General features: G+C 39.1%; 1 protein-coding gene across 1 annotated transcript in view; it reads right to left on the bottom strand.

Moving 5' to 3' along the window:
* The window catches only part of LOC148759155 (ankyrin repeat domain-containing protein 26-like), a 105629-nt gene that overhangs the window by 68247 nt on the left and 23390 nt on the right, over nucleotides 1-13992 (bottom strand). Inside the window, exon 7 of the mRNA XM_088793107.1 lies at nucleotides 13825-13897. Coding sequence (XP_088649233.1) covers nucleotides 13825-13897 — 73 coding nt within the window. The remainder of the gene's footprint in view (nucleotides 1-13824; nucleotides 13898-13992) is intronic.

The raw sequence follows: 13992 nt of genomic DNA, 5'->3' as shown, positions 1-13992 counted from the left end.
TACTTCAGGTCGAAACATTGAGATCGCACCAACAAAGCCTCAAGTACCAAAACGGTACACATCTATAGTGTATCGCCAATCATAGTCTCCTGCAACTTAACATCCCTAAGATTAGAAATCCACATGGCCCATCTAACTTTTCCTTTCTGTTCTTGACAGTATTGCCATTTGATTGTCCTACAGGTTTACAAAAATTGTCCCGATATTTAGTAAGTCACTACATCCCACTGTGATCATGGTGTTTTACATTCTATAGCTCCCTTTACAGTTTACGAAGTGTTTTCACATTTGTTACCATATTTGTGCATTCCACATACATGAAAGGTAGGCATTAGCACCATTATGACGAATGAGGCCACTTACATCCGACAGCTTAAAAAGAAGTTTCCCCAAGACCCCATAGCTAGTAACTGACCATCCAGGATTCTAATCTGTGCTACTCTGCAAGGACAGCGTCTATACCAGTAGGCAGCAGTTGCCTATATCAGAAGATCACACCTTTCTTATATCTTTCCACAGCTGTCACCTCACATTAGCTCATCATTACACTGTACTTCTATTACTACAAATAAAAATCAACAACAAAAACCCAACTTCAGAAAACATCATATTCATTTACTCGTTCACTCACTCAATCATCAGTCAGTAAGATAACAAAACTTTACTGTAGCCATCATATCATAGGCATAGACCCAGTGGAAGCTGGGAATGTAAATGAAAGACTTGGTCCTATACTCTAGTAGGGGTAGATATAATAAATAAAAACAACAAGAACAGAAAAGTACTGCTCTCCACTTCAACACCCCAAATGAATAAAGTACAGTTAGATCATAAAAGAGACAACAATCAGTTGTACCAGGGAAGCTCAGCAGATGCGGCAAAGATAGGGCTGCATCTTGAAAGATATACGAGGTGCTGACAGAAACCATGAAGGGGAATCCAGAAGGGCAGAGGGAGCAAAAGCCTGAGGATGAAACAACATGTTGCAAGTGAGGGCCGCAAAGGGATGGGGTAAGCCTGGAACACTGAGAATGGGATGGAGATACTGCTGCAACTTCAGAACCAAATCAAAGAAGGCACGTGTCATGCTAGCATATGAATTTTACCCTCACATACTGGGGAGTCACCCAGTAAGCAGAGGTGTTGCATCATCACAATTCTGTTTTAAGACAGTCACTAAGGCCGCAATTTAAGACAGTCACTAAGGCTGCTATTGAGGACCTCCGTTTCTTTCTAGTATCCTATGCATCATCCTGTCTTGCGTCACAGCATAGCCTCTCCCAGGGGCCTCCAAACCCACAAAGGCAGCTACCAAGAGTAGGTCACTTTCTGGCTTCTACTAGGCGGCTCCGGGTTGGGCACAAGCAGCAGCTGACCTGGGCCTGCCCCACAGCCCCTCCCAAGAGGCCCCAAATCCAACACACCTGGTGATCAGCTTCAGCAACACCAGAACAACACCCAATTAGCTCCACAAATGACACGCCCAAGCCATGGACTGAGCAGACACCGGAGCCGTGCTACAGCCGATCCCACTCTGTGACGTCAGCCCACACACATCAGCTCATCTACTGTAGTCACAGCCAGTCGTCCTGAGGGTCAATTCCACACACTGATGCGCCAACAACAATCAAGGCTCAAGTACAACAGGAGGGCACACACCACCCACACGAGCTTCTGGAGAACCTGGCTAAGGTGACCAGGGAGACTGTACCACTGGACCCACAGGACACCTGTTATATGAGCCAATGCTGCCAAGATGAGGAGAATTAGCAGATCTACATAATACATAGAAACACACACAGAGAGGCAGTGAAAAAAGAAGAGAGAAAGAAACATTTATGTAATGAAAAACCAGGAAAAATCTCCAGAAAAAGAACTAAACCAAATGGAGACAAATAATCTATGAGATACACTGCTCAAAATACTAGTTATGAGGATGCTCAATGAAATTAGGGGAAGAATAAATAGACTCAGTAAAACTTCAACAAAGAGACAGCATACATAAAGAAGACATACAAATCATTAAAAAAAAGTCTGAAATGAATAATTTATAGATGGAATCAGCACCACATTTGGTGAAGTAGAGGTTCAAATCAGTGATTTGGAAGAAACGGTAGCAGAAAGCACCCAAATAGAACACAAAAAGAAAAAAATGAATAATAAGCAAAATAAAATAAAGACAGAGAATCCTTTAAGAGACCTCTCGTACAACATCAAATGTAGTAACATTTGTAAATCTATCAGAAGAAGAGAGATCAAGGAATTGAACTCCTCTTGTAATAAATAGTGACAGAAACCTTCCCCAACCTGAGAAGGAAATAGACACACAAGCCTAGGAAATACAGAGCGTTCCAAACAAAATGAACCTAAATGTGCCCACACCAAGACATGTCATAATTAAAATGCCAAAGGGGAAAGACGCACAGAGAATATTAAAACCGACAAGAAAAGAGCAGTTAGTTATGAACAAGGGAGCGTCCATAAGATTGTCAGGTGATCTCTCAACAGAAAATTTGCAGGTCAGAAGGGATTGGCAAGAAATAGTGAAAGTGATGAAAAGCGATAATCGACAACCAAGATGACTGTATCCAGCAAGGCTCTCATTTAGAATCAAAGGAGACGTAAAGAACTTGCCAAGAAAAAGAGGGTAATGCAGTTGAGCACCAGCAAACCAGTATTACAAGAAATGTAAAACCACAACTTGAAGAAGAAGAAGAAGAAAAAACAGAAGCAGAACGAGGAGGAGGAGGAGGAGACGAAATACTAATAATAAAATGTACTATTTGTACATACCTACAAATAGTTAGTGCAAATGTAAATAAGTTAAATGCTCCAGTCAAGACATAAGGTGGCTGAATAGTTAAGAATACAAGACCCATATATATATGACATCAAACTAAAAAATTTTTGCACAGCAAAGGAAACCATTTACAATATGAAATCACGACCGGATGAATGGAGAAGATATTTGCCAATGATATATCTGAGAAAGGGTTGATATCAAGAATATATAAGGAAGTCATAAAGCTCGGCACCAAAAGACAAACAATGCAATTACAAAATGAGAAGAGCACTTGAATAGACTTTTCTCCAAAGGGGTCACACAGATAGCCAAGAGACATAAGAAAAGATTCTCAGCGTCACTAATCATTAGAGCAATGCAAATTAAAAGCACAATGAGCTATCACCTCACACCTATCAAAATGGCCATCATCAATAATTCAACAAATAACAAGTGTTGGTGAGGATGTGAAGAAAACGGAGCCCTTGTGCACTGTTGCTGAGACTGTAAATCCGGCCAGCCGCAATGGAAACAATATGTAAGTTCCTCAAAACTTTAAAAATAGAACTACCATGTGGGGAAGCAATCCCACGTTGGGTTTTCCTCCACAGAAATCCAAAACACTCATTTGAGAAGACATATGCATTTCTATGGTCATTGACACATTATTTACATTAATCCAGATAAGGAAGCAACCGAAGTATCCATCATCTTGTATAAAGAAGAAGTGGTACATAGATACAACAAAATACGACTTGGCTGTAACAAAGAATAAAATCTTACCATTTATGACAACGTGGGTGGACCTAGAGGGTATTTTTCCAAGTGAAATAAGTCAGATAGAGAAACACAAACACCACATGATTTCACTTATTGGTGATACGTAAAAAAATAAATAAATAAACGTAGAAAAGAGAAACAAACTCATAGATGCAGAGAACTAACTGATCGTGGCATGATTCGAGGAGTGTTGGGGGATGCTTGAAAAGGTAAAAGGATTAAGAAGTACACACTGGCAGTTATAAAACAGTCATGTAGCTGTCAAGGACAGCACGCAGAATACAGGAAATAACATTGTAATAACTAAGTATGGTGTCAGGGATTCCACACTAATCGGAGTACCAGTTTACACATTATATAAATGCCTAACCACTATGCTGTACACCTGAGGCTGACATCATATTGAATGTCAACTGTAACAGAAATGAAACATTTTACATTTATAAAGAAAACTGAAAACTTTCTGAAATTTGACATTTCACCATATGGTTTAAGAATCTCTGCTTCTAAAATTGGTTATTATTTTATGCAAAACATGTACTCTTCAATTAGATGAAGACATTTAAATATATTCATAATGTACTGATTGAGGACATAGTGGAATCCGTTTGTAATACGGGTTTTGAGATAGAGAACTTGAATTCTCAATTTTCAAAATTACCATTGTTTAAGTCAAAATGATGAACCCAGGATACCTGAAACTAATATAAAATAATATTGAATGTCAGTTGAATATAACTGAAAAAAAAAGAAAAAGAAAAAAGTATAGAGAAGACACTCACGCCTACCAACTATGTGATACCAAAATACAAAGTGTAATAAAATAGAACTATATATTATATGCCACATAGTTTTAAAATTGAAATGTACCAGGAAGATTTCATGACTATTACAATAAGTAAATGAATCCATTACAGATTTCGTGTACGCACGAGTATTCTAAAAGTCCCGCTGATGTAATGTAAAATCACATTAAGATTCCTTACCCTTAACCAAATTGCATATCTCCATCACTGTGGGAAACCTCCCAATAAAATTTTACTATCACTCTATATTTCCCAGCCTCTTCTTTTTTTCATTCCCCATGTTCAATACTTCCTAAAGTGAAGGGGAAAAAAGAAAGAGTGACGTCGTAAAAACGGCAGTGTGAGGTGAGCCTTTTGATATCTTCCCTGGAATTTACAACAAGTTGAACAACTATAATTTCACAAAGGACTCCCTGCGCAGAAGACCGGCGAGACTAAGGGCCGCACTACTGCAATAGCCTAAAGGTGGACAAATTGCTCGAGCGGTGGAGGAGGGAGGGGAGAAGTGGGCACACGGGGCCGTGTGGGCTCAGGACGCAGACCTAGCTCGGTGCTCCGAGCTCCCTTCATCCCGGAACTAGTGCAGCTGCAGGAGTGGGAAGAACTTGGACTGCTAGGGCTCTGATTATGGCCCACAGGGCTGAGGGGAAAGCATACAACACAGCTGAACCCACTGCTAACAGCAGGGACGTCAGAGCAAAGACTGAGGGAAGAAGGCTGAAAACAGTGGTTTAAGCCCTCACTGCCGAGTAAAGAATGGAAGCCTTAGGCACAGAGACTAGCTGCTTCCTCCCTACCCTCCCAGAGCTCGCCCCGTCCCCACCTGTCCAGTGCTAGAAGCAGAACAGTAGCAGTGTCAGATCAAACGAACAGAATATTTGCAGTTCTGAGAACTGCGGTTGGCAGTCAAGGACTCACAGCCCAAGTACTTCCAGCAAAGGGCAGGGAGCTGTGGAAACAGGACTGGCTGAGGTGGTCGTCACCGCCATTGCTCTGGGCCACCTTTCACAACCCACCCCACCCCTGTCCCCACCTATCTGGGCGGATCCCTGCAGGAGTGAACACAACTGCTGAAATGCACGGGCTCTGAATCTGGTGCAGAAAGAGCTTTGGAACTTCAGAAGTTCCCCACATCCCCCCACGGAGGCAGTGCCTTATGACCCCAGTGAACTGTTCACAGAGGAAACGCCCGCCTTCCAGGGAATCCCACCACTATGTGAGAAGCCGGAATAGTGCAGAGGAAACATAACACTACAGTGTGAGAGACAATAAAAGGCTGCAGTCGGAGAGAAAATAAAACATTATCCCAACACCGACTGGAAAACAAAAGAAAGACCTCTTTCTATCAACCTGTTGCAGAACTCACTCCTGTAGATATCTAGGAAGACACATAATAAATCATCAATTGCCATGAATAACCAAAGCAACAAGACAGCTCAGAAAGAAAATGAAAAGTCTCCAGAAAATAAACTTAAAGATATGGAAATATGTGACTTAAATGACAGAGAAGTCAAGACTGCAGTTCTTGAAAAACTCAACGAGATGCAAGAAAACACAGACAGGCAGTTTAATGAACTCAGAAACATAATCAAAAGAAATGACGAATGAAAGAGACAGTTTAGGTAGTAGAGTTGACCAGGTGGAGGAAAGAATCAGTGACATCGAAGCTAGAAATCTGGAAATGACAAGGATGGAAGGAGAAAGAGACCTGAGACGTGAGACTACAAGAACTTTGTGACTCCATCAGAAAGAGCAATATAAGAATAATGGGCATACCAGAAGGGGAAGAAAGAGAGAAGGGAACAGAGAATATATTCAAACAAATAGTCGATAAGAACTTCCCAAATTTGTGGAAAGAACTGGATCCTTGAATCCAAGAAACAAATAGAACATCTAATGACCTCAACTCCAACAGGCCTTCTCCAACGCACATTGTATTGAAGCTGTCAAAAATCAATGACAAAAAAGAATCCTCAAGGCAGCCAGGAAAAAGAAGACGGTAACCTACAAGTCAGGAGGGAGTGGAACCAAATATGCAAACAATAGACAGAGAGAAATTATGAGACAAGAATAATATATGCAGTAACGGTATCTTTTCGGTATGAAGGAGGAATAAAGACCTTTCCAGACATACAGAAGCTGAGGGAATTTTCTAACACATGACAAGCACTACAAGAAATACCGAAGGAAGCTATTCGACCAGATCAACAGGGACAATTTGTGGCAACCAAAACATAAAAGGGGGGAAAGTAAAGGCCTCAACCGGAATATGCGAATGGAGAAAGTAAGCATGCTGAGAAAATGGAATACTCTAAATATCAAACTTTCTTTCACATAAACTTAATGGTAACCACTCAAAAGGAATTCAGAACTGAAATATATAATGTAATGAAAGAAGAGGAGGGAAAAATCATAGACTACCACCACATAGAAATAAGAGACAACAACAAAAAGGCAAAGAAACAATGGAGACACAGTCTTACCAGAAAAGTAGAGATAGAATGATAGGAAATCCTCACATATCAATAATCACCCTAAATGTAAATGGACTGAACTCACCAACAGAAAGGCACAGAGCAGCTGATTGGATCAAAAAACTAAACCAAATCATATCTGCCTCCAAGAGGCACATCTCAGCTACAAGGACAAACGTAGACTCAAAGTGAAAGGGTGGAAATTGATACGCCAAGCAAATGCTATCCAGAGAAAATCAGGTGTATCCATACTGATATCAGATGAAACAGACTTCAGGATAAAAAAGGTAACAAGAGACAAAGATGAACATTTCATATTGATAAAGGGGACTATACAACAAGAAGACAAAACAGTCATCGATATTTATGCCCCCAATCAGGGAGCACCGAAATATACCAAGCAACTACTAACAGAACTAAAGGGAGAAATTGACCAAAACACAATTATACTAGGGGACCCAAATCCATCATTGACAGCTATGGATAGATCATCCAAACAGAAAATAAAGAAAGAAATAGCAGCCCTAAATGACACATTACATGAAATAGACATAATTGACATTTATAGAGCACTTTATCCTAAAACATCACACTATACATTTCTTTTCTAGTGTATGGAACATTCTCAAGGATAGATCATCTATTGGGACATAAAACTAGCCTCAGCAAATTTAAGAAGATTGAAATCATACCAAACACATTCTCTGATCACAAGGCTTTGAAATTGGATATCAACTGCAAAAAGGAAGCAGGAAAAACCACAAATACATAGAGACTGAACAACATACTTTTAAAGAACGACCTGGTCAAAGAAGAAATAAGAGGATAGATCAAAGGATACATAGAAGAGTGACATCATAGGAATGGCAGCAGCGAGGTGGTCTCCTTGAGTTCTCCTCCGGAACTTACCACAAATTGAACCCATCAAAGGACTCTGCTCATCACATAGAACAGCTAAGAGACTCGTTCGAGGATTACGTGAAGGTGGTCTCTCCTGCCGAGAGACCAGCATATCCAGCATTTGAGGCAGTAACCTCAGCTGAGACCTCCAGCTGGGCCCTAGGTCAGACAAAGGACCTGATCACAACACCTGGGCCCCTCTGCCCACTCTCCCAATCCTACCCCTGCCTTTCCAGACACTCAAGCTGGCCCCTGAACTGAAGAGTAGTGTCAGATTACAGAGGAGTCATCATACCAATTGCCTTCTCTGACAACAGTGCTATAAAATCAGAAATCAACTACAGGAAAAAAAGCTGGAAGACACACAAATTCATGGAGCCTGAATTAACATGTTACTAAATAATGAATGGGTTAACTATGAGATCAAGGAAGAAACCAAAACATGTCTCGAGACAAACGAAAATCAAAACACGACAAACCAAATCTATGGGATCCAGCGAAAGCAGTCCTAAGACGGAAATTCACAGCATTGCAGGCCTACATAGAGAAACAAAAAAAATCACTAACCAACAGTTTACCTTCACACTTAAGGGATCTGGAAAAAGAACAGCAAAATAACCACAAAGGGAGTATAAGGAGGGAGATAATAAAGGTCAGAGCAGAAATCAATGAAATAGACACCAGAAAACAATAAAAAACATCAATGAAGCCAAGAGTTTGTTTTTGAGAAAATAAACAAAGTCAACAAACCTTTAGCCAGGCTCATCAGAGAGAGAGAGAGAGAGAGAGAGAGAGAGAGAGAGAGAGAGAGAGAGAGAACCCAAATTAATAAAATCAGAAATGAAAGAGGAAAAGTGACAACAGACACATAGAAATACAAAACTATTTAAGAAATTACTATAAGCATCTATATGCCAACAAATTAGACAGTCTGTTAGAAACGGAAAATTTTCTAGAAGCATACAACCTTCTAAGGCTAACTCAAGAAGAAACGGAAAACCTGAAGAGACTGATTACCACCACAGAAGTTGAGTCAGGAATCAACAAGTTCCCAACAAACAAAAGCTCTGGACCAGATGGCTTTACAGGTGAATTTTACACAACATGCAAAAAAGAATTATCCCCCATTCTCCTCAAGCTATTCCAAAAAATTCAGAAGGAGGGAAGGCTCCCAAACACTTTTTACGAGGCCACTATCACTCTGATCCCCAAATCAGACAAAGACACTACAAAAAAGAAACAAAAAAACTATAGGCCGATATCTCTAATGAACATAGATGCAAAAACCCTCTACACAGAATTAAGCAATATCACTGAACAGAATTAAGCAATACATTAAAAACATTATACACCATGATCAAGGGGGATTCATTCCTGGCATGCAAGGATGGTTCGACATCTGCAAATCAATTAATGTGATACACCACATTAACAAAATGAAAAATAAAAATCATATGATCATATCGATTAGATGCAGAAAAAGCATTTGACAAAATCCAGCAGTCATTTACAATAAAAACGTTTAAGAAAATGGGAATAGAGAGACCAGATCTCAGCATAATAAAGGCCATATATGATAAGCCCACAGCTAACATCACACTCAATGGGGAAAAGCTAAAACATTCCCCTTAAGATCAGGAACAAGGCAAGGTTGCCCACTTTCTCCACTTCTATTCAACATAGTGCTGGAAATTCTAGCCACAGCAATCAGACAAGAAAAAGAAACAAAAGGCATCCAAATTGGTAAGGAGGAAGTAAAATTGTCATTATATGCAGATGACATGATACAATATATAGAGAACCCTAAAGAATCCACCAGAAAACTATTAGAACTGATAAACGAATTTAGTAAAGCAGCAGGATACAAAATTAATATTCAGAAATCAGTTGCGTGTGTATATACCAATAATAAAATATCAGGAGGAGAAATTAAGAAAAGAATCCCATTTACAATTGCTTCAAAGACTATAAAATACCTGGGAATAAATTTAACGAAAGAAGTAAAAGATCTGTACTCAGGAAATTATAAGACACTGAAGAAAGAAATGAAAGAGGATACAAATAGATGGAAGCACATACCATGCTCATGGATAGGAAGAATTAATAGAGTTAAAATGTCCATACTGCCTAAGGCAATATACGGATTCAATGCGATTTCTATCAAATTACCAAGGATGGTTTCCACAGGAATGGAGCATATAATCCTAAAATTTATATGGCACCACAAAAGATCCCGGATAGCCTCGGCAATCTTGAGAAATAAAAACAAAGTGGGAGGTATTACGATACCTGACATCAAATTATACTACAAGGCTACAGTAATCGAAACAGCGTGGTTCTGGTGTAAAAACAGACACATTGATCAATGGAACACAATAGAGAGCCCAGCAATAAATCCATGCCTATATGGCCATTCAATCTACGGCAATGGAAGCAAGAATTTACGGTGGGGTAAAGACAGTCTATTCGATAAATGGTGTTGGCGAAACCTGGACAGGCACGTGCAAAAAAATGAAGCTTGACCACTTCCTTACACCATATACAAGAATAAATTCAAAACGCATTAAAGACATAAGTGTAAGATCTGAAACCATAAAATTCCTAGAAGAAAACATAGGAAGAAACTTTACAGACGTTACCTGGAGTAAGATTTTTACTGATATATCCCCTCGGGCAAGGGAAGTAAGAGAAAAAATAAACATGTGGGATCACATCAAACTAAAAAGTTTTTTTCACAGCAAAGGAAACCATCACTAAAACAAAAAGGGATCCTACTGAATGGAGAAGATATTTGCCAATGACATATCCCATAGGGGTTAATATCTCAAATTTATAAAAAACTCTCTCAACTCAACTCCAAAAAAACAAACAACCCAATTAAAACATGGTCAGAGCACATGAAAAGTCATTTTTCTAAAAAGGACATAAGATGGGAAACAGACATATGAAAAAATGCTCCACTTCACCAATCATTAGAGAAATGCAAATAAAAACTGCAATGAGATACCACCTCACCCAAGTCAAAATGGCCGTCATCAACAAATCAACAAAGAACAAGTGCTGGCGCGGACGTGGAGAATAGGAAACCCTCGTGCTTTGTTGGTGGGATTGCAGATTGGTGCGGCCACTATGGAAAACAGTACGGAGGTATCTCAAAAATCTGAGAACGGAACTACCATATGATCCAGCAATTCCACTCCTAGGTATCTACCCGGAGAAATCTAAAACTCTAATTCAAAAAAATTTATACACCCTTATGTTTACTGCAGCACTATACACTATAACCAAGACATGGAAACAACCGAAATGCCCATCGGTAGACGACTGGATTAAGAAACTGTGGTACAGTTATACAATGGAGTAGTATACAGCCATAAAGAAGAATGAAATCTTACCATGCGACAATATGGATGGACCCAGAGAACATTATGTTAAGTGAAATAAGTCAGACAGAGAAAGACAAATACCATATGATCTCACTTATATGTGGAATCTAAAGAAAAGAATAAATGAATGAACTAATCAGAAACGGTCTCAAACACATAGAGGAAAAACTGAGGGTTGCTAGATGGGGGGTGGGGATAAGGGGGAAAGTGAGGGGATTAGAATGCACAGTTGGTAACCACAAGAGTGCCACGGGGATACGAGAGTCAATTTGGGGAATGAAATCAATAATTTCGGCCAATCGAATGCAACAATGTGTTAAAAAGATTAGTCATCATGACCAAGCAGATTCATCCCAGGTGCACAACGATGGTTAAACGTTCGGAAATCCATCAATGTGATTCATCCCGTAAACAAAATAAAGGACAAAAATCACATGATTATATCAATTGATGCAGAAAAAGCGTTTGACAAGCTGCAACATCCATTTGTGATTAGAACACTTAATAAATAGGTATAGAGGGACACTACCTTAACATAATACAGGCTATATATGACAAACCCTCAGCTAATCTCATAATTAATGGTGAAAAACTGAAGCCCTTTTCTCTACGTTCAGGAACACAACAGAGCTGTACCCTATCACCTCTGCTTTTCAACAGTGTTGGAAGTCCTCGCCAGAGCGATCAGGCAAGACAAATAAATAAAAGGCATCCAAATTGGGAAAGAAGAAGTTAAATTGTCAATCTTTGCAGATGTAGATATAGAAAAGCCTAAAACTCCACCAAAAAGCTATTAAAAACAATCAACGAATACAGTAAATAAAGTTGCCGGCTACAAAATCAACGTACAAAAGTCCATTGCATTCCTATATACTAACAATGAAACCTCAGAAAAAGAAAGGAAAAGAACCAATTCCTTTTGCAATTGCAACAAAAGGAATCAAATACCTACGAATAAACTTAACCAAGGAAGTGAAAGACCTACATGCTGAAAACTATAAGACATTTTTAAAAGAAATTGAAGAAGACACAAAGAAATGGAAAGACATTCCATGCTCATGGATTGGAACAATCTACATAATTAAAAATGGCCGTATTACCAAAGCAATATACAGATTTAATGCAATCTCCATCAAAATCCCCATAGCACCTTTTAAAGAAATAGAACAAAAAAATCATCAGATTTGTATGGAACCACAAAAGACATAAATGGCCAAAGGAATCCTAAGCAAAAAGACCAACGCCGGAGGTATCACACTCCCTGACTTGAGCTCGTACTACAGGGCAACAATAATCAAAACGGCATGGTATGGGCAGAAAAAGACACATAGACCAATGGAATAGAATTGAGATCCCAGAAATAAACCCACATAAACATGGACAGATAATTTTTGACAAAGAAGCAAAAAAGCATACAATGGAGAAAAGACAGCCCCTTCAACAAATGGTGCTGGTAGAATTGGAAAACCACGTGCAAAAGAATGAAACGGGGCTGCTATCTGTCACCATGTACCACAATTAACTCAAAATGGATCAAAGACTTAAGCATAAAACCTGAAATAATACACTGCATAGAAGAAAACATAGTTACTAAACTTGTGGACCTTGGGTCCAAAGAGCATTTTATGAATTTGACTCCATAGGCAAGGGAAGTAAAAGCTAAAATAAACAAATGGGACTATATCAAACTTAAAAGCTTCTGAACAGCAAAAGAAACCATCGACAAAATAAAGAGGCAACCAACTGAATGGGAGAAGATTTTTGCCAACAGTACCTCTGATAAGGGGCTAATATCCAAAATATACAAAGAACTCATGCAACTCAACAACAAAAAAACAAACAACCCAATTGAAAAATGGGTAGAGGACCTGAAGAGACATTTCGCCCAAGAGGACATACAAATCGCAAATAGACATATGAAAAAAATGCTCAACATTACTAATCATCAGAGAAATGCAAATAAAAACCACAATGAGATATCACCTCACCTAGTTTGAATGGTTATGTTCAACAAGACAAATAGTAACAAGTGTTGGAGAGGCTGTGGAGAAAAAGGAACCCTCATACACTGTTGGTGGGAATGCAGACTGGTGCAGCCGCTATGGAAGGCAGTGTGGAGGTTCCGCAAAAAGTTACGAATAGAATTACCATATGGCCCAGCAATCCCTCTCCTGGGTATCTACGCCAAAAATCTGCAAGCATTTATCCATAAAGACAAGTGTGCTCCAATGTTCATTGCAGCTTTACTTATGGTGGCCAAGACATGGAAACAACCAAAATGTCCTTCGATAGATGAATGGATAAAGAAGTTGTGGTACATATAAATAATGGAATGCTATTGGGTGGTAAGAAAAGATGAAATAGGACCATTGGTAAATGGGGTTTAATATGTGGTGATGGAAAGAGAACTGACTCTGGCTGGTGAACACACAATGTGAGATATAGATAATGTATTACAGAATTGTACATCTGAAATCCATGTAACTTTACTAACAATTGCGCCCCAATAAATTTTAATTTAAAGGAAAAAAACAACAACCCTCGAATGGTGATATTTTATAAAATGGTTCACAGTGACAAATTTTCCATTACAAACATAAAACAATGATAGTTGGAACACTACTAAATTTTACAAGTAAGTGCTACAAAAACTAAATTCAGAGTAAAAAAGTTAATTTCACAAAGGAGCACTTTACCTTGGTATCAACATCGACTAGCCGTTCCGCTGATACAGACCAGGAATCATTCTTGCAAGTTTCGCGGGAAACACTTTAGGGTCAAGACACACAACAAAAACAAGTGAGTTCATTTCTTGACAAAAGCAACAACAACAAAGGGCGTAAAAGGTCAGCTATCTGCATATG

The sequence above is a fragment of the Rhinolophus sinicus genome, chromosome 1, assembly GCF_057876585.1.
Source record: "Rhinolophus sinicus isolate RSI-liver-muscle chromosome 1, RSI-T2T, whole genome shotgun sequence".
Lineage (NCBI taxonomy): Eukaryota > Metazoa > Chordata > Mammalia > Chiroptera > Rhinolophidae > Rhinolophus > Rhinolophus sinicus.
This window is presented reverse-complemented; position numbering and strand designations above follow the sequence as displayed.